The 20,968-nt window shown below is 41.4% G+C and overlaps 1 protein-coding gene across 1 annotated transcript in view; it reads left to right on the plus strand.

The window, feature by feature from the left end:
• LOC127585473 (histone acetyltransferase p300-like) overlaps positions 1-20,968 on the plus strand; it is a 102,947-nt gene that overhangs the window by 77,820 nt on the left and 4,159 nt on the right. Inside the window, 12 exon segments of the mRNA XM_052042948.1 lie at positions 94-150; positions 749-761; positions 763-810; positions 812-828; positions 2,544-2,614; positions 4,647-4,797; positions 8,167-8,313; positions 9,278-9,391; positions 11,486-11,651; positions 13,839-14,006; positions 15,186-15,347; positions 19,968-20,249. Of these exon segments, the coding sequence (XP_051898908.1) occupies positions 94-150; positions 749-761; positions 763-810; positions 812-828; positions 2,544-2,614; positions 4,647-4,797; positions 8,167-8,313; positions 9,278-9,391; positions 11,486-11,651; positions 13,839-14,006; positions 15,186-15,347; positions 19,968-20,249 (1,396 nt within the window).

The raw sequence follows: 20,968 nt of genomic DNA on the forward strand, positions 1-20,968 counted from the left end.
TGTTGTTGTTATGATATGATTAAGCTAAATAACTCCACTGTGTGTTATCTCTTGCATCCTATTATATCTTCAGATTTTCATTTTTTTTTTCAGGACTATTTCAAAGGAACAGTTCTCAAAGAAGAAGAATGATACACTGGACCCTGAAATGTAAGTGTTCACTGAAAACCTTGTTTTATTGGCTTGTTGTTGACATCATCCTGAACCTCTAACCTTTGTAGTCAATTTTTTTTATTGTTTTGATTTGTTTCCCATTTGTGTTCTTTATCTTTCTGTTTGCTTTCATGTTTCTGCTAATGCACCTGTTGAACTGATATTGGAAGTTTGTACAACTAAGGTAGACAACTTTGTGTGAGTTGCCTGTCACAGATTCATAATTGCAAGATCTGAGATTGGCTTCTGATAAGATATTTATGTAAGTTGCCTGTCACAGATTCATAATTGCAAGATCTGAGATTGGCTTCTGATAAGATATTTATGTAAGTGACTTAAATTTTCTCTCGTAGCTGTTTCCTGTTAGGGAATTCATGACAAATCAGTTTATATAATTAAAAAAAAACATGTTGTCTTTCTGAAAACTTTTAAGTAATCCTGTTGCTTATTTTAAACCATATGTCAAATGGATAGATGTCTAATTCATTAAATCGTTTTACTGATGTGCCATTGACAGGCATACTGGCAAAATCTCCCTCTCTCTCTGTGAGAGAATTATTAACAAGCACATTATAACTTGTTCATGTTTCTGCAGATTTGTTGAATGTATCTGAATGTGGTCGGAAAATGCATCAGATCTGCGTCCTTCACCATGAACTTAATTTGGCCCTCAGGGTAAGTTGTATAGTATATAAAAATGAATGTGTAGAGTTATTTGTACTTCCATCTTAATGGGGTTAACAAAAAAGTAACTTTTTCTGCATGTAAATTATTGCCTTTGCATTTTGCAGTTATTCTTTCACTGGTTTGGAGACTGCTCTTTTACTGGTTTTGAGAATTTTTTGCAATGTATGAGTGACCTATACAGTCTAAGGAATTCTCTGCTTTTTGTGGTCTACCTTGGGTTTCCTGACTTCAAGTAGGTCAGCAGCTGAGATGCCACAATGGCCTTATGTTTGGAAGTGCAATTTCAACAAGGGTTTCCACTTCCAATTATTATAGAGAATTTTGCATTTACTTAACACCATTTGCAACCTTTGGAGATTCCAAATCACTTGACAGTGTATGAAATACGTTTAGAGCAGGGTCTTGTATTGATATAGGAAATACTTTGTCATGATGTGGTCCCAAAAACAGTAAGACAATGATCAGGTAGTCTTGCTTTTGTTAAATTGGTTGAAGATGAATGTCAACTCAGAAGCTGTCGATGACTACCCTGATGCTCTTCAGAATAACATTGTAAGCTGTTGTACACTCGTGTGAGCCATAGCTTAAAATCTCATTCCTAAGGCAGCATCTTAACAGTGCAGTCAGTGCTGCACTAGGCCCTCAAGATTTCTGTGCTTGGAACTCAAGTGGGACTTGAACCAAAGACTCTGTCTCAATCTAGAGGGCCAGCAACTAATCCACATCTGACCTTCTCGAGTGACTCCTCCTTGCTTCGTTGCTTGTGAAAGAATGATGAAGGCAAGATTAGTATGGGCAACCTCAGCCATTCCTAGTGTCTTGCTCTTCACCCTGCCCCTGACAATTCATTCTTGCCCATTACTACAATCATTAAAAAGCTTTTTTTTAAAAAATGCTTCATTTTTGTCAATCTTCTCTGAAGATAATTTTTTAAGTATCTCTGCAACTTTGGTAGGGCTTTTAAGTGCAACTAACAAAGGCAAAAGGTGTTGAGTAGCCGTTTATACTCATTACAAGTTCAAGGCTTAAGCGTTACCTGCACGCTTAATGATACTGAAATGCACAGTAGCGCTGTTAGTAGATCTGCTGCCTCACAGCTCCAACAAGCTGGGTTCAGTCCTTACCCCTAGCTGTTTGGCATTTACGTGTTTTCCTTCTAACTACATAGGTTTCCTCTGGATGCTCTGGTTTTCTTCCACATCATGGTGAATTGCCCCTAGTGTGTTGGTGTGGGGTGAGTTTGAGAGGAATGTGTGGAGAATAAGATGGAATTAGAGTAGATGGGTGTTTGATAGCCAGTGTGGACTCAATGGATTTGCAGAATGGAGGGTATGATTTGGTAAACCAGGTTGAGACCACAAAGGTTTATTGTGCTCTGGAACCATTAATACAGCTTCTGAGGAAACTCTTGCAGAGGCAGTTGTTGGAGAACTGTGACAAACTTGCTGTGATGGATTGTCATTATTTGGTGATGAGGTATGACAGATTAACATGGTTAGAGAGTTACCTTAATGTTGGCTTCTTCATGGATAAAACCATTAGTTGTGTACATTTACAGTGGCAGATCTGCTTATGGAAATTAATAACCAAACTGATGTTCAGTCTGTAGAACACAGTCAAATCAAGAGACCTTTGTATGTTTACCTATACTGTCCATTTCAGCTTTCAAGTCCTGGTAACCAGTTGTCTTTTGCCTCTTGCAGTTTTGTTTGTGATCCCTGTTTAAAGAAAACTGGGAAAACAAGGAAAGAAAATAATTCTGTGCAAAAAGTAAGTACGCTTTGTTGTGAATAGTGATTGTGAAATCAATGCTTCTTTAAAAGTTGAAAAACACGATGATGCTGGAGGAACTCAGCAGGCCAGGCAGCATCTATGGAGAAAAGCAAGCGGTCAATGTTTCAGGTCAGGTCCTGATCTGAAACGTTGACTGCCTGCTTTTCTCCACGGATTCTAGCATCTGCAGTCCTTTGTTTCTCATCTTTAAAAGTTGTTGGGTGAGTCTAGCAAAACAATAGCTCAATTTTTAAAACAAAACAAACTCCAAAGAGGTGTGGTTCTTAGGGTGTGTGGTAGCACTGTAATTTCTCACCCATTACTCATATCTGAGTCTATGAAAGATAGAGTCACTGCCCTTGGCATCAAGGAAGCATTTGGCCCAGTGTGGTACTAAGGAACCCTTTAGAACTGGAGCCAGTAAGCATCAAGGGAGACCACTTCGGTGGATAGAGTCATACCTCGCACAAAGGAAAATGATGTGGGAGGTGAATCACTGCACACCCAAGACATCTTCAGCTGCCTCATCAATGACGACCTTCCATTATAAAGTCAAAAGTGGGAATATTTTCTGATTGTGCACTGTTAATTCTATTCACAACTCCTCTTTAAATGAAGCAGTTCATGCCTGCCTTCTGCAAGACCTAGACAAAGTCAGTCATGGACAGTGAGAGGTAGCTAGCATTCATGTCACAGAAGTGTCAGGCAGTGACTTCCCAGCAAAGAGAGTCTAATCACCTAATGTTGACCTTTGATGGTATTACCATTGATGAGTTCCCCAGCGTCATTATCCTGAGGATCAGCATTGACCAGCCACTCAAATACCATAGCTACAATAATGGGTCAGAGACAGGATTTCTCACAGCAGATGATTCACTTCCTAATACCCCAATACCTTTTCACAGTCTATAAGACTCGAGTCAAGAACATGACAAAATACTCTTTAATATGCCTGGATGTGTGCAGCTCCAGCAAAACTCACACTTGACTGGCGTTCAGACAGACACCCCATACATTTCCACCACCTACCACACCCCCCCAATCGCTGATGATGCACGGTAGTTGCAGTGTGTAGCATCCATAAAATGACTGCAATTATTTGCCTAGGCTGCTCCAATGACAACTCCCAAACCACAACTCCTAATGTGAAGAAGGACTGGGCAGCAGGCAAATGGGAACAACAGCATCTGCAAACTCTTCTCTAAGTTGCACTCAGTCTTGATATGGAAATATGTACCCAGTCCTTCATTGTTTCAGGGTATAAATCCTGGAACTGCTTACCAAACTACTTCGAGGAAGTATCTTCTTCAGAAGGACACAGCAGTTCAAGAAGGTAGCTCACCATCGCCTTCTTGAGTTTAGTTAGGAATGGGGTAATAATAAAAAGAATGGCAGCAACGCTCAGATCCTGAAGAGCAAATAAATTAAAAAATGGTATTGGAGGATGATTCGATTCTATATTCATTGCAACTGAGCAGAATCCTGCCCACATAGGTCTTCTTGGAAGGAAGTGTTCATTACTAGATATTAAACAAGTAGGAACCCTGGGTAATTTTCACCTCTCATCCCTACCCTTGGAGACGTTGCTATGCCTATCATACTACCTCTATCACTGCCTGGAGGTGATAGCAAGCTGCACATCTTAACAGTTGAACATAGTATATCAATGAACCATATTCACCAACTACAAAAATGGACAAGTCTACTTGGCCTCCTCAAAATAAGTATTCCTCTATGCCATTAGCTCACAATGATGCACATTTGTTAATAATTTCTGGAAACTATTTTTCTAGGAAGTGATTTCCTTTTGTAATCATTCATATTAGGCAGGGACAAATCAGAATAACTGCAATAACATTGTGAAAGATATTGTGACTGACCTTATTGCTCCTTTGGCAGTGACTTACATTGGCTGTGGCATGGCCCCACTGTAGGATAGTGTGCATCTAATTCCCTTTTTCTTTACTGGGGTGTAATAAAATTCAGGGAGAATGCAGTAATGTTATTTCAAAAACTTTTTGTTTTCCCCTTAGGGTTACCAACCACTAAGCTGGGTGTTTACCTAGAAACTCGTATTAACGACTTCCTCCGCAGGCAAAATCATCCGGAGGCTGGCGAGTGCACTGTTCGGGTGGTGCACAGTTCAGATAAAACTGTGGAAGTCAAGCCAGGAATGAAGGCGAGGTGAGAGAGGATCTCATTTGCGCAAAAGCTTATGGATTATAATGTTTCTAAAATGGATGGGGGGGGGTGGTGGTTCATGTGAAATACGGATATGACAACAACTACTTGTATACGTATCACACCTTTAACAAAAGAATGCATGCATCAGAGACGTGACAAAGAGGATGCAGATCCAGGGAAGAAGGACATTGAGAGGTAGCAAAGTACATTCATACAAATGTATGGAAATTGGGACAGTGACTGAAAGCTTGCTGTCAAAAGTGAGATAAAAGGAATGAGTGAAGCAGAAGAGGCTATTCTGTATAGTGGCATGAAATTGCTGATAAACCTTCACTTTATAAAGGTGGGGTAAATGGCAAGTCCACGGGATCTTTAAACAGAACAGTGATAATTCTATATTATTTGAGATCCAATATGTTTTGGGTAGCAGAATTGCTATATTGCACTGGGTGAGGAATTGGATATGAGAATCAGTGTTCTGAATATTTTAAATAATCATTTTTGGGATCTGGGTGTCACTGGCAAGGCCACCATTTATTGGCCATCCCTAAATGCCCTTGGGATGGTGTTAATGAGCCACATTCTTGAACCATTCCAGTCAGGTGAAGAATGAAATACTAGTCTAGAGAGAATTGGAATTAATTTAGCATGGGCAAGTTTGGAGCAGAGGCTGGTGATGTTACAAAGTTGTGATAGAAACTATGTTTTCATTCTTGGTTTAGGATTAAATTGGGAACAGATTGGAAGGGTTCTTGACCCTAAGACAGTAGCCAGAATAGGGGTAGAGTTGGTAGCAAGGGTATGATTATGGCCAGAGACTAAGGAAGGTATCCTTAGTTTGTGGTTCCATTTAAAGATTTGAGTGATAATGAGTGTCATTTTTCTTCTGTCTTATGACACAAGGTGGCTATTATTCAGCACATCAGACCAATGCTGGCTCCCAATGGAGCAATCCCATGAGTCCCATTGCCCCTTTGCTTATTCCTAGTAGTCTTGTAATTTACAGGGATAACTTAACAGACTAATGGTTTGACTACTGTTGTGGACAGATTATTGCAATCAGTTATGTTGGAAAGGCACAGGGCAATTGGATTTATTAAAAGGAAGGTCATGTCTGGGTAATTTGATTTTTTTTTACTTTGATGAGGCAGCAAGGAGGTTCAATGAGGGTAACATGCTAGATGTAGTCTACATGGATTTAAGCAAGGCTTTTGACCAGGTCCCAGTTGACTGGCCAGTCAAAAAAAAGAAAGCTAAGGAATCAAGAAGGAGTAGCAAATGGGGTTTAAAATTGGTTGAATGGCAGGAAGCAAAGGGTATTGATTGACTACTTATGCAAATGTAACCCTGATCCAGTGGAGTTCACAGGGTTCAGTACTTGCTTCATTGCTGTCTATATTAATGATTTAGTTTAAATGTTGGTGATATGACAAAAAAGTTGGTAGATTTCACAAAAAATGACCGAGAGCAAGGAGGAAATCCACATACACGGCATTAAATACACTGGCATCATCAGCCATCTTTATTACCTCTTCAAAAATTCGGTAGTTTTGAAAGATAAATCCCTGCTGACTGTCTTCAATTAGTCGCTACCTTTTTGTAAAAAGTTCCATATTGTTCATCAGAAATGGTTTCAATAATTTGGACACCACTGAAGTTATGCAAACTGGCCTGTATCTACTCATTTATCCTTTCTTCCCTTTTTAAACAAAATAAACATTATGGTCCTTCAGACCTCTGGCAACACTCTTTTGGTCAAGGAGGATTAAAACATTAGAATCAGTGATTCCAAAGTTTTGTCCTTTCCTTCTTATCACGGCTTGGGATATATCGCATCTCGATGTGTCCATGTCCAAAGGTGATAAACCCTTCCTTCAATATTTTATCTTTTATCATGTTTATCCCATCAAGTATTTCACGCAGATCCTCCTCAACTATAACATTGACATCCTTTCCCCACCTTTGTGAAGACATTTTCAAAACATTCATTAAGAACCTTGCCGTTTTCTATGCCTCCATACACAGGTTACCTTTTTGGCCCCTTTTTATGCCTTTTTCGTTACATTGTTACCCTCTTGCTTTCTCTGCTCTTGTTTTTAGATTTTCCTTGATTTTGTTTGCCAGTCTTTTGCTACACCCTCTTGAAGGGGAGGTACTGCTTGCTTTTGGTCTTTATTTTGGTAAAGACTGAATTTGGAAAGAGGACATTGAGGCCACTAATGGATTTATTTGGTCTAGCTTGAGCTATGGGTGGTCAAGTCATATCTGTGCCAAATATGCTGTAGTTGATACACCTTGGACTTTAAAAGTCATGGTGTACCTGTACAGAGGAGAACTCAATGATGTCCCAAGTACATCTAATGTCCAAGTAAAAAAAAAAGCTCCAGAACTATTCTGTTACAAAAGATCAGAAACTTGAAGGCTTTAATTCTGAAACTGACCTGAGTATTTTTTCCAAGGGTTGGCAAAAATGTGGGTGGTCAGGTTTATAAGCAAGAGATTTTTGACAGTGATCTTGTCCACAGTAGCAGAGGTACTGTGGGCTATGGCATAGTTCAGAATGTGGCAGGAGGTTGTGGAGGCAAGGAATTTCCTCCCCTTGTATCAACATGAGATCTGGCAGATAATTTTTCTTTCCTTTATAGGTGACCTGTACAGCACAGAACTTATAGTAGTCCGAGTTACAACATTGCTATGAAAATGGGCTGTGGTGTTTCACTACGTGTCTACTAATAAACTGTGAAATTGCTTAATCTTTGAAGCTTCCAGAAAGCAAGTTATTCTTGAGTAGATCTGTACTAGAGTTCCCTGTGTGATTAACATGTATCTGTGAATCAGAATTTTGCAACACAGGCGAACGTTGTTGTACTACTATGATACGTGGTTCAATTGTAACTAAGGAAACAATATCAGAAGTGATTTGCTATCTTGGAAGGTGAAGTTTTTATTTAATAGGACTTAAATTATGTCAGATAATTGTTTTTTTCCAAAATAGTATATACCTGGGTATGTAGCTTACATTTTATTGTTCAAACAAAGTCTAGATTTTCCAAATAGATCTTCAGTGCTTTTATTATTATCAGTTAAGATGGAAAACTTCAAGCCCGATCTACTAGGAATGCATGTGGGTCTGTGATACATTCAGAGTATTGAAAGATTTAATAATTAATGTTGTATCCAGTTATGTTTTTCTTGTTGGGTATGTCCACTTTCTACCTTGGACTTCCACAGTAAAAGGGAGTTGTATGTAATGCTGGTTCTGAACGACATCCATGTGCAAAGTTTGGTAACAGTGCAGCATACTAACAAGTTGAAGATGCATTACCAAAACTTGAGGAAACTTGTTAATTACTTGGTGTTCATTTACAGGTTTGTTGATAATGGAGAGATGGCAGAGTCATTTCCTTATCGAACAAAAGCTTTGTTTGCCTTTGAAGAGATCGATGGTGTTGATGTGTGTTTTTTTGGCATGCATGTGCAAGAGTATGGTTCTGACTGTCCTCCACCCAATCAAAGGTAATTCTAGTTATTTTGTAATAATACTATATACATGGAGTCATTACATTTTGGGCAACAGAAATGATCTACTGTGATGTTTTTCATTTCACTTGGTACTCAGTGGAGGGAGGGGAGGGATTTTTTATTTACCAGTTGTGAATGTTGCTGGCAATAGCAGCATACTACATATTACCTATTACCAATTGCCCTTGAGAAGGTAGGGTTGATGAGTGCAAGTCCAGATGTTGGGTGCTTTGAATTGAATAAGTTATTGAAAACTTCAAAAAAAAAAGTTGGTTTACTGTGTGTGTATATGTATGTATAGGGAGTGGGGTGTGTGGAAGAAAGCTTGAATTATTCTAGCTTTTTAAAGAATGTAGTCAATTTGTTCATAATGGTAAGGTAAGGACGGGTTTAAAGTAAGTGGTGAAGAGGAATGTGAGATGGAAACTTGGCATCCCAGGGATTTTAAAAAAAAAAGCTGGTTAAGTTGGAAAGCTATTGAGTCAGGTAGAATGAAAAGATTCAAGAGATACTTGGATAGATTCTGGAGAGAGAAGGGATTGAGTTAATAGAAAGTGATGAACTTACTAGAGCAAATAAGTTTTGTTGTACAGATAGTTCATTTCATTCTCTCTTAGTTGCACAATATAGTTAAAATTTCTGAATGATCAAGGATATTCTGGTTGAAGCCTGACTAGTAGTTTATGGCTGCCTTGCATTCTCTTGGTCTGGTCTGTTAATCGCTTTTTAAACAACTTGTTTTCTTAACTGTAACATCTGAGTATGCTATGATCATGGATTTATTATATTAATGTCCAATTTCTTGCATTGAATACTACCAATTGACTATTTATATTTCACAATAAGCCAAACAGTGAAGTCCAGCAACAAAACTTTAAAATTGCTTATTTTTGATGCTTTTGAAAATGCTAAATTATTTTTGCATTGAAGAAGCTAAATGATTTATTTTCCATTGTAGACGTGTGTACATATCATACCTCGATAGTGTACATTTCTTCCGCCCTCGATGTCTGAGAACAGCTGTCTATCACGAAATTCTGATTGGATACTTAGAATATGTAAGAAAGTTAGGGTAAGTGTTTACTTGGTTTAGCTGTGGTCATACTGAAATACCCCTCCAAAAACTAATTTTCATTTAACATCTGATGTCTTTTCTTGAAATATTGGTCTTGCATCTTCTGTTTCCATTTGGCGTTGTCACGAACCAGCAACAAAAGAAACACACTGAGCATGATTTAGTGTTAAAAACTATTTTATTAATCACTACTTATGATAATACGTAAAATAAAAGTAAAAATGTTAGTATGTTAGAATTCAAAAATGTTAAACCTCGAACGTTAACCCCAAAACTAAACTCGTCGTGTGTGGGTGTGGCAAAGTCCAAAACTCCCAGTTCCGGAATGGTTCTTAAAGTTCAGTTCCGCAAGCCATAAGGTGAAACATGAGCAAGGGCTTCTTCAACAACCACCGTTGTCTGAAGATAAGACGTAGACGTAGAGAAACATAGAGAGAGTACATATGAAATCCAAATGTTCCACGATGGAACCCAAACGACACTTCAGTGTTTACTCGGTAGTGACTTCCTCACCCCGAAAAGCATCCGAATCGTGGTCGTCCACACAAATACCTGTTTCCTTCTACAGGTCAGCAACAAAGTGAACACCGGATTACTTCCAACTTCCATACATGGATTTCAGTAGCAAACACAGTTATTGTTTCTCATCCATCGATAGAGAAAACAAGCAGGCTGGTGTCTCTCTCTCTCTCTCTCTCTCTCTCTCTCTCTCTCTCTCTCTCCCTCTCTCTCTCTCCCTCTCTCTCTCTCCCTCCCTCTCTCTCTCTCTCTCTCTCTCTCTCTCTCTCTCTCTCTCTCTCTCTCTCTCTCTCTCTCTCTCTCTCTCTCTCTCTCTCTCTCTCCCCCCCCCCTCTCTCTCTCCCCCCCCCCTCTCTCTCTCCCCCCCCCTCTCTCTCCCCCCCTCTCTCTCTCTCCCCCCCCTCTCTCTCTCTCCCCCTCTCTCTCTCTCTCTCCCCCCCTCTCTCTCTCTCCCCCCCTCTCTCTCTCTCCCCCCCCTCTCTCTCTCCCCCCCTCTCTCTCTCTCCCCCCCCTCTCTCTCTCTCCCCCCCCTCTCTCTCTCTCCCCCTCTCTCTCTCTCCCCCCCTCTCTCTCTCCCCCCCCTCTCTCTCTCTCCCCCCCTCTCTCTCTCCCCCCCTCTCTCTCTCTCCCCCCCTCTCTCTCTCTCCCCCCCTCTCTCTCTCTCCCCCCCTCTCTCTCTCTCCCCCCCTCTCTCTCTCTCCCCCCCTCTCTCTCTCTCCCCCCCTCTCTCTCTCTCCCCCCCTCTCTCTCTCTCCCCCCCTCTCTCTCTCTCCCCCCCTCTCTCTCTCTCCCCCCCTCTCTCTCTCTCCCCCCTCTCTCTCTCTCCCCCCCTCTCTCTCTCCCCCCTCTCTCTCTCTCCCCCCTCTCTCTCTCTCCCCCCTCTCTCTCTCTCCCCCCCTCTCTCTCTCTCCCCCCCCTCTCTCTCTCTCCCCCCTCTCTCTCTCTCTCTCCCCCTCTCTCTCTCTCTCCCCCCTCTCTCTCTCTCTCCCCCTCTCTCTCTCTCTCCCCCTCTCTCTCTCTCTCCCCCTTTTCTTCTTACTTCTTCAACAACGTCATTACGTCCTTTATCTTCTATTGACGTAAGCACGCCCCATACACACACACTCTCTATCTTAAAGGGACTTTCACTGAGTCCGTAACAGCGTTGAATTTCACATATGATCTTAATTGTGTGAAGTAATGTTTGAGATTTTATTGACAGTTGGCTTAATAAGAAAATGCAAGGAAAAACACATTCAAATTGGTTTATGTTGCTATGTTCCAACAGTGTGTGTTAAGTAGATATAATTTGTAATTTATTTTGTCTCAGCAACTGATGGGTTCATTTAAAAAGTGAAACATTATACTGCTCCTAGTTACTTCCCTAAAAAAGGAATGACCAAGTGCAATTGCCTAGCTTCCAAACTGCTGTACTTCTGTCTAGTACACAGAGTACACATTCCTTTAGATGGGCCGGGGGGTGGATGGGAGAACCAACCTTTATGAAGTTTCAGCAAGTAGTTTTTGTCTGTATTGGTGCAAGAGATCCTAATCTGGCTTTACACTTTTCATGTGTTTTTAAATCTGACCCAGATACACAGCAGGGCACATTTGGGCTTGTCCTCCAAGTGAAGGCGATGATTATATTTTTCACTGCCATCCACTGGATCAGAAAATCCCCAAGCCCAAAAGACTGCAGGAGTGGTACAAGAAGATGTTGGACAAGGCAGTGTCGGAGCGAATTATTCATGATTATAAGGTATTGTGCATGGTATTTATTGCCATTATAATTCCAAGACCCACTGGTTCATTGGGATGTATGTTTCCAGCTGCTACTATTTCTATTTATATTGTAATGACTTAAAAGTAGTAAAAGGTCCTTTGATGCTTCAGAGTTCTAAAAGGAAAAAGTAGATTTCCTCCATCCTAGAGCTTGTTCAAGAAAGTGCATCATGCTTGGAGAGAGTTAGAAGTTCTTGGGGAAGGAATTCCATGGATAAAACTGAACACTGTGTCACAAATAACAATATGATTTAAAACAAATGCTTGGGAATACATTAAAGAATAGAGTCAAAGAATGGGAAAATACATTGCCATTCCTTCATCTTCAGTGGGTCTAAATCCTGGAACACCCTACTTAGCAACTCTGTGGGAGTACATTCACCAATATGGCAGTTGAAGAAGGCATCTTTTCCAGACCATTAAGGATGGGCAATAAATGCCAGTAGTGTTCACGTTTTGAAAAATTTATTTTTTTCAAGTGGCTAAGAAATGTTCAAAGATTTCATGAATGACTAGGGAGAAGTGGGTGATAACTGAGGAAATACAAGTAGGATTAAGCTGATCATCTGCTCCACTGTTCAGTGGAATCCTGGTTAATCTTGTGTCACATCAGTTCTTCTCCCAAATCCCTTGGTACATTTAGATCGAAAAATCCAGCAATCTTGCACTCGGTGGGAAAATGTATTAATCTCAGTCCTAAATGGCTGACTTCTTCACCTTTGACTTGGCATTCTAGATTTTCCAGCCAGAAGAAAAAGCCTCTGTTACTACACTGCCAGGCTTTTCCAAAATCATGCATAATGTTATTTCTTGGTTATGGAAACCAAAACTTTGCAGTACACCATTAACAAAACAGAAATCACAAATAGTTAACCATGCATTTCATCACACTTTAGTCACTGTCTCCTACATTCACCACTACTTTAACCTTGTCTGTATCCATTTGATGATTTCATTATTCTCAGTTGACTTTCTTGACTACCTTTTTATTATTGGTACATTTGGATGTATTGCATTCAGCCCCTTAATCTGACTCATTAAAATAAATTGTAAACATCTGAGACCCTACCACTGATATTAGTGGCATCCCAGTATTAGAAGTCTGCTAACCTAAAAATGGCCAGTATACTCAGATTGCTTTCAATGTTTTAACTCCTGTATTCATGTTGTTCCTACACTCATCATAACCATTTCCAAATAAAGGCAATATTTTAAGGTGGCATCTGGACAGGTACTTAAATGAACAAGACATGGAGTGATACGGAATTAATACAGGCAACTGGAAATAGATGGGCATGATGGTCAGCAGAGTTGAGATGGACAGAAGGGCCTGTTTCTACGCTGTACAACTCTGTCATTTGAGCATGGGAAACAAGGCCCTGATGAGGGAACATGGGAAATGGGCCTGGTGAGTTTAAACAGTGCTGGATACAGGACGTGGTGAGTTTAAAGGGAGTGCAGGAAATGGGGCCCTAGTGAGCTAAATGCCAAACCATCAGATTTCCTAACAATCTGATACTGGATTATCAGGGTTTTACTGTATTTTGAACCCAGCATTATTATGATACAATATATGCACCTTTTTTAACAGATCACAATATTACTTAATCTGTAATTAAATCAAAGTTCAGAATTACTCGCTTTTGCTAGTTTTCTAGTTTATAGTCATTTTCGAGATTCAAAGAGTAGTACCTCATCTTGAATGGCCAGTCCAAGTATACAGGTGTTTCAGGAGAACATGCACTTGATTTTGATTGGAGCTCCTTCCATGCCTTTTATTCAGTGAGAACAAAGACATTCTATAGCTGCATACATGAAAGAATTCAATCAAACTGCACATCCATTGTCTCACTATTATTTGTTCTCTTCGTTATTCTATCTCCACAATGCCATTACCTGGTTTTGATTCCCTGTCGTTCGTTTCCACATCTTGTTCCTTGTTGCAGGTGACTTCCCAGCACTTTACCCATAGATCAGGCGATGTACTGTAGTTCTCTCCAGTGAGCACAACTTATCTTATTTTAAAATGCGTGTTAGAATTAAAATAAAAGTTTTTCTACATTAGATCACAATTTTTATATTACATCTTGTAAAGTAGCTAATCGTGATTTTATTAAATAATACAGTATGCAATAGATGCACATAATGTATTTTTCTCTCGCAGGATATATTTAAGCAGGCAACAGAAGACAGACTGACAAGTGCAAAAGAGTTGCCATATTTTGAAGGTGATTTTTGGCCTAATGTGTTGGAGGAAAGTATCAAAGAGTTGGAGCAAGAGGAAGAAGAGCGCAAGAGAGAGGAAAACAACACTTCTAGTGAGAGCACTGATGTAAGTTGTGAGGTCATTTACTTGTTATCAAAATTGAAGTGCACAGTAGGTACCATTAGCAAGTCCTCAGCAAATGCACAAGCCATGAAAAAATTGCAAGTGTGAAGTGGGTTAAAGAAGGGAAAATTAAACTGAGAGAAAAGATGATCTCTCTTCCCATGTGTTCAAGCCTGGGAAATTGCACTGGATCTCCAGGTATTTGAGTGACTCCTATCCACTGCCATTCTGGGGCATAGTGTAATGCTGTTGGGAATTTCCATGGGGGTACAGAGAGAAAAATTGCAAAGGGTGAGGAGTCCTTCCTTTCTAGTGTTGATGTTAATTCATTTTTTTAACCTGATCACAAAAGACATTTTGTTTTTGAAGAATTTCCAAATCAAGCTACTGAAATGTCTAGACTTCCAGAATTTCTATTCACCTGATGCACTTGACACATTCCCCACCCTCGCAGATTTGATATTCATGTATTCAGACAGAAGTTCTGTGAAACTTGGTCATTAATTTTTATTGAGCTCCATCAAGTACTACAATAAGCACTCTAGCCTGTTCTTCTGGGGTTAGATGTTTGATTTATAGTTAGTTAAAAATGGGTAGCAGCTCTGTGCTTATTTGGTGGCTCCAGCTCTTCATTTGTTGACTCAGTGATCATTTGTAAATTAGGTGGACCATGTTTATAAAACTTCATGAAACAGTCTGCTAGTTGACAGGACCAAGGACTTCAGTGCAGCAACGTCCTGCATTTTACATAAGGAAAGCATAGATGGCTTCCTGTTTGGTAGGAATCTGAATGTGCTAAATAAAATTAAAACAAAGTTCTAAGTAGGCTATAATAATTCGAAATAGAATTAAAATAAATTTAAGGAGTAACATCTTCAAAAAAAAAAGTAACAGAAAATACCACACTGGTTATGCATGAGTAAATTCAGTCTATGTTTCACATGAGTGACCCTCACAAATCTTTGTCAATCTGGCCCTCCACCCAGAGAAATTGTGCACCATGCCACAGGTAGATCTGGCAGCTCTTGCTGCCTTGAAACCTGGGACAGCAAGTCCACTGCCATTAAATGTGAATGGCTTAAATTAAAAGATTAAAAAAGCCTCATTAACACATTGAAATCATTGAGCCATCATTCCATACTGAGTTACTCCACAAATTCCTGTCAATTTACATCTTTCTAGGGAAAAAAGGGAGACAGCAAAAATGCAAAGAAAAAGAATAACAAGAAAACAAGCAAGAATAAGAGTAGCCTGAGCCGAGGTAACAAGAAGAAACCAGGGATGCCCAATGTGTCTAATGACCTCTCCCAGAAACTCTATGCTACCATGGAAAAGCACAAGGAGGTATGTTTTATTCTGCTGTTCCTATAGTCTTACAGATAATTACTTGATTTTCTATTTCATTAGTTATGCAAGTTCTCTTGTATCAATTACTGAATATGCCGCCGTTTAGTTTCTGCGGGTCTTATTCTGATATTACCAATTGTGCAAAGGAAGCATAAAGTGGCTAGCGATTCTCTCCAATTTCCTCCTCTTTCTCCACCCTTTAGATTTAGAAAATGTATATCCATTCTCCCTCCAAATATTAATTGTGAGAAAACACTCTCATATCATGAACTTTTATTAAAACGTGATTTAATAGACAAAGGTGTAGTGATAAACTATACAGACAAGTCAACTGAGCCACCTTAGCTGATCTGAGCCAAGGCAGTGGTACAGGTGCTCCAGCCAGCCCCAGGATTTTCATTTCTGTTGGATAATGTATACCTTTGGTATTGGTTTATTATTGTCACTTGTCTCAGTGAAAAACTTGTCTTGCATACCGATCATACAGGTCAGTACATTACACAGTGCAGTTACATTGAGTTAGTACAGAGTGCATTGATGTAGTACAGGTAAAAACAATAACAGTAGAGTAAAGTGTCACAGCTACAGAGAGAGTGCAGTGCAATAAGGTGCAATGTAGATCATGAGGTCAGAGTCCATCTCATTGTATGAGGGAACTATTCAATAGTCTTATCACAGTGGGGGAGAAGCTGTCCTTAAGTCTGGTGATACGTGCCCTCAGGCATCTGTATCTTCTACCCAATGGAAGAGGAGAGAATGTCCCGGGTGGGTGGGGTCTTTGATTATGCTGGCTGCTTCACCAAGACAACAAGAGGTAAAGACAGAGTCCAAGGAGGGGAGGCTGGTGTCCGTGATGTGCTGGGCTGTGTCCACAATTCTCTGCAGTTTCTTGCGGTCCTGGGCAGAGCAGTTGCTGTACCAAGCCATGGTACATCCAGATAGGATGCTTTCTGTGGTGCATTGGTAAAAGTTGGTGAAAGTCAAAGGGGACAAACCAAATTTCTTTAGCCTCCTGAGGAAGTAGAGGCACTGGTGAGCTCTCTTGGCCGTGGCATCTATGTGATTTGACCAGGACAGGCTGTTGGTGATGTTCACTCCCAGGAGCTTGAAGCTGTCAACCCTCTTGACCTCAGCACCATTGATGTAGGCAGGTACATGTACACCACCCCCTTTCCTGAAGTCAATGACCCAACTCTTTTGTTGACGTTGAGGGAAAGGTTGTCATGACAGCGTTCCACTAAGCTCTCTATCTTCTTCCTGTATTCCGTCACATCGCTGTTTGAGATACGGCCTACAGCGGTGGTATCATCTGTAAACTTATAGATGGAGTTAGAGCAGAATCTGGCCACACAGTCATGAGTGTATAGGGAGTAGAGGGCTGAGGATGCAGCCTTGTGGGGCACCAGTGTTGAGAATAATCGTGCCGGAGGTATTGCTGCCTATCCTCACTGATGGCGGTCTGTTGGTTAGGAAGTCAAGGATCCAGTTATAGAGGGAGGTGTTGAGTCCTAGGTCTCGGAGTTTGGTGACAAGCTTGCTTGGGATTATAGTATTGAAGGCAGAGCTGTAGTCAATAAACAACAGTCTAACGTAAGTGTCTTTACTGTCTAAATGCTCCAGAGCTGAGTGTAGGGCCAGGGAGATGGCATCTGCTGTAGACCTGTTTCGGCGATAGGCGAATTGCAGTGGGTCAAGGTTGTCTGGGAGGCTGGAGTTGATGCGGGCCATGACCAACCTCTCAAAGCACTTCATGATGGTGGATGTCAGAGCCACTGGTCGGTAGTCGTTGAGGCATGTTACCTTGCTTTTCTTCAGTACCGGGATGATAGTGGCCTTCTTAAAACGGGTGGGAACCTGAGATTGAAGCAGGGAGAGGTTAAATATGTCCGCAGATACTTCTGCCAGCTGATCAGCACAAGATCTGAGCATACGGCCAGGGACACCATCTGGGCCAGGTGCTTTCCTTGTGTTCACTCTCCGGAAGACTGATCTTATGTCCTCAACTGTGATCACAGGTTCAGCTGCATTGGAGGCTGTCAGGGTGGATGGTGACAATCCACTTCCCTTCTGTTCAAAACGCGCATAGAATGTGTTAAGTTCATCAGGAAGGGATGCACTGTTGTTAACTATACAGTCTGTCTTCGTCTTGTAGCCTGATATGGCATGTAAGCCCTGCCATAACTGACGGCTGGTCAGGGACTCTATTTTGAGTCAGTATTGCCTCTTGGCGTCCCTGATAGCTTTCCAAAAGTCATACCCCGATCTCTTGTACAGATCAGGATTACCAGATTTGTGTGCAGCAATCCTCGTCTTCACTAGGGAGTGGATCTCCCGGTTCATCCATGGTTTCCTGTTTGGGAATACCCGTATTGTCTTCTTTGGTACACAGTCCTCCACACACTTGCTGATGAAGTCTGTGGTGGTGGTGGCATATTCATCAAAGATGGCTGCTGAGTCTTTGAACATGGACCAGTCCACTGTCTTGAAGCAGTCACGTAGGAGCTCATCTGCTTCCTCAGACCAACACTGCATGACTCTCTGTACCGGATCCTCCCGTTCCAGTTTCTGTTTGTATGAAGGGAGAAGGAGCACAGCCTGGTAGTCTGATTTCCCAAAGTGAGGACGAGGGGTGGCTCGGAAGGCATCCTTGATGGTTGTATAGCAGTGGTCAAGGGTGTTGGTGCCCCTGATGGAACAGATGTGCTGATAGTATTTTGGTAACACACTCTTGAGGTTGGCCTGATTGAAGTCACCTGCAATGATGAAGAGGGCTTCAGGGTGTCCTGTCTCAAGGTTGTTGACCACAGAGTATAGCTCATTGAGTGCAGGCTTCATGTCAGTTTATAGTGGGATGTAGACTGCCATCAGGATAGCTGAAGTGAACTCCCTTGGCAGATAGAATGGTCAACACTTCACCATTAGATATTCCAGGCTGGGTGAGCAGGAGCTCGCCACGACTGTCATGTCCGAGCACCTTAAGTTATTAAGAAGCAGACCCCTCCACCTTTAACTTTGCCTGAGGATGCTGTACGGTCCATTCGGTGAATTGAGAAGCCGTCAGGTTGAACAGCACAGTCAGGTGAGGCGGTGTGAGCCACGTTTCAGTGAGACATAGTACACAACAGTCCCTCAGTTTCTGCTATTGAATGAGGACAGGCAGAGCAGTGATAATCCCTGCATTAAAATAGGTGCTCGGCTTTCATGCTGCAACATGAATGATCTTCCTCTTGGCCAGTCCCTTGAGGTTGAGGATGACTTGCTTGCACTTGAGCTCTGCAGTGGCTGATGGGGCCAATGTGGGACCTGCAGATTCTGCCACAGGTAGGTCAGGAGGTGCTTTGCTGGGCAGCTGAGTAGGTTGGGAGGTGGTTTTCATTGAGCTTCTGTGTGCTCCTGACAAATGGATTCGAGGTTCTCAATGCCATCCTGAATGCAGCTTCTCCATTTTGAAAAGTCATGGGTCAGAGGTTCGCAGGAATCAGTGGAGAATGTTGCATTTTTTCCCCTCCCAAGGAGATTTGAGTCATTTTCTCCTGCTGTGATGGACCTAGGAATAGGCTGCCTGTTTCCCTAGTCTGAGGTTGGGAATACAAACAATGTTGGCCTGCCCCTCACAGCTAACTGAGTGCAAGGCTCGAATGCTGGGGTGGTTGTTGTGGGAGCAGATGTTGGTCCCTTTATCCTACTAGTGGGTTTGGAGGATTTTGTGGAGGTAACATGGTGATATCTCTCCAGTGCTGTTGGTGGTGCATGACTGAAGCTTGCAGGAGGGCAAGGCCATGAGCTTAATTCTGGTTTTGAGGTCTTAATCTTCAGATACTTTTCCTCAGTCAACAAAAGATTATTCTGGTGTACTGAAGATGATGGAAAATTTCATCGTCAATGTGTGCCTTCACTGGGGGGTAGGTCCTACAACAAGGAAAGTGGAACTGTTTTCCAGGGTCTCATTCTGGATCTCTCATTGTTGGAGGGCAATGTTGTACAGCACGTGTGTTTGGTAGAGAACTTCTGCTTCACAGATTTAAGCGAAAGCCTATTCTCTTGTATGCTTCAGTCAGTTGAGCTGTTGTCAACTCGCACTCTGTTGGCAGCAAGCTGAGAGAAACATATCAATTCGCTAAACTCCTGGCAAATTGATTTGTATAATCCTCTTGTACTGATTGTAAAATGTTTCACTTCACCTTTTTGTTTTAAATAAATCTATTGTATAAAGCAATCTGTAAATAAATTGGTGGAAACAAAACCTGAAAAATAGTTGCTTGATTGGACGAATAAGATTTAAATCTGCTAGTTGTCAGTAATACAAACATATAATACAATTTTGCCTAGAATTAGGACAGAAGTGTGGAAATATTTAGTTTTCACAGTGGATGAACAACTGGAACTGGTTGCTGTAATGAATTTAAGGCCATGCCATTGTATTGACTTGAGAATCATTTCCATTGTTAGGCAGTAAGATTCATTCCAGGAGCACGATCACCAAGTTAGATTTGTAATTTTATTTTTTTAAAAATAAGATTTTTATTTGGGTATCATGAAGAATTCTTCCAGTAATGGAATAATGTATTATACTTGGTTTGACTGAATTTTAATTGTCTGATCTATCTTGTTATGCAGGTGTTTTTTGTGATCCGCCTGATCGCGGGTCCTAACTCAAACTCACTGCCAACCATCCTAGATCCTGACCCACTCATTGCTTGCGACCTGATGGATGGACGTGATGCCTTTCTTACACTGGCAAGGGACAAGCACATGGAATTCTCATCATTGAGACGAGCCAAGTGGTCAACCATGTGCATGCTGGTGGAGCTTCACAACCAGGGCCAGGATCGCTTTGTATATACATGCAATGAGTGCAAACACCATGTGGAGACCCGGTGGCACTGCACTGTTTGTGAGGTGTGTACTAGTATTAGTTTACTATTCCAGTTTACTGTTTATACCAAGTATAGAATCATGTACTAAAGCTCTTTCTACTCCCATGTAAAGAATTTTAAATGAAGCATGGTGAGGATGTGGAAGGGTGGGTTAGTAGAGTGGGTTAGTGCTGATGATACAAAGGTCGGTGGTGTTGCGGATAGTGTAGAAGGTTGCTGTAGATTGCAACAGGATATTGATAGAATGCAGATCTGAGCTGAGAAGTGGTAGATGGAGTTCAGCCCGGATAAGTGTGAAGTGATACACTTGGGAGATTGAATTTGAAGGCAGAATACAAGGTTAATGGCAGGACTCTTGGCAGTGTGGAGGAACAGAGGGACCTTGGGGTCCACGTCCATAGATCCCTCAAGGTTGCCGTGAAGGTTGGTAGGATTGTTAAGAAGGCGTATGGAATGTTGGCCTTCATTAGTTGTGGTATTGAGTTCAAGAGCTGAGAGGTGATGTTGCTGCTCTATAGAACTCTGGTTAGTATTGTGTTCAGTTCTGGTCACCTCATTGTGGAAGCCTTAGAGAGGGTGCAGAGGAGATTTACCAGGATGTTGCCTGGATTGGAGAGCATGTCTTATGAGGATAGGTTGAGTGAGCTAGGGCTTTTCTCTTTGGAGAGAAGGAGGATGAGAGGTGACTTGATAGAGGTGTACAAGATGATAAGAGGTATAGATCAAGTGGACAGTCAGAGA

Source organism: Pristis pectinata, chromosome 33 (genome assembly GCF_009764475.1).
Source record: "Pristis pectinata isolate sPriPec2 chromosome 33, sPriPec2.1.pri, whole genome shotgun sequence".
In the NCBI taxonomy this organism is placed as follows: domain Eukaryota; kingdom Metazoa; phylum Chordata; class Chondrichthyes; order Rhinopristiformes; family Pristidae; genus Pristis; species Pristis pectinata.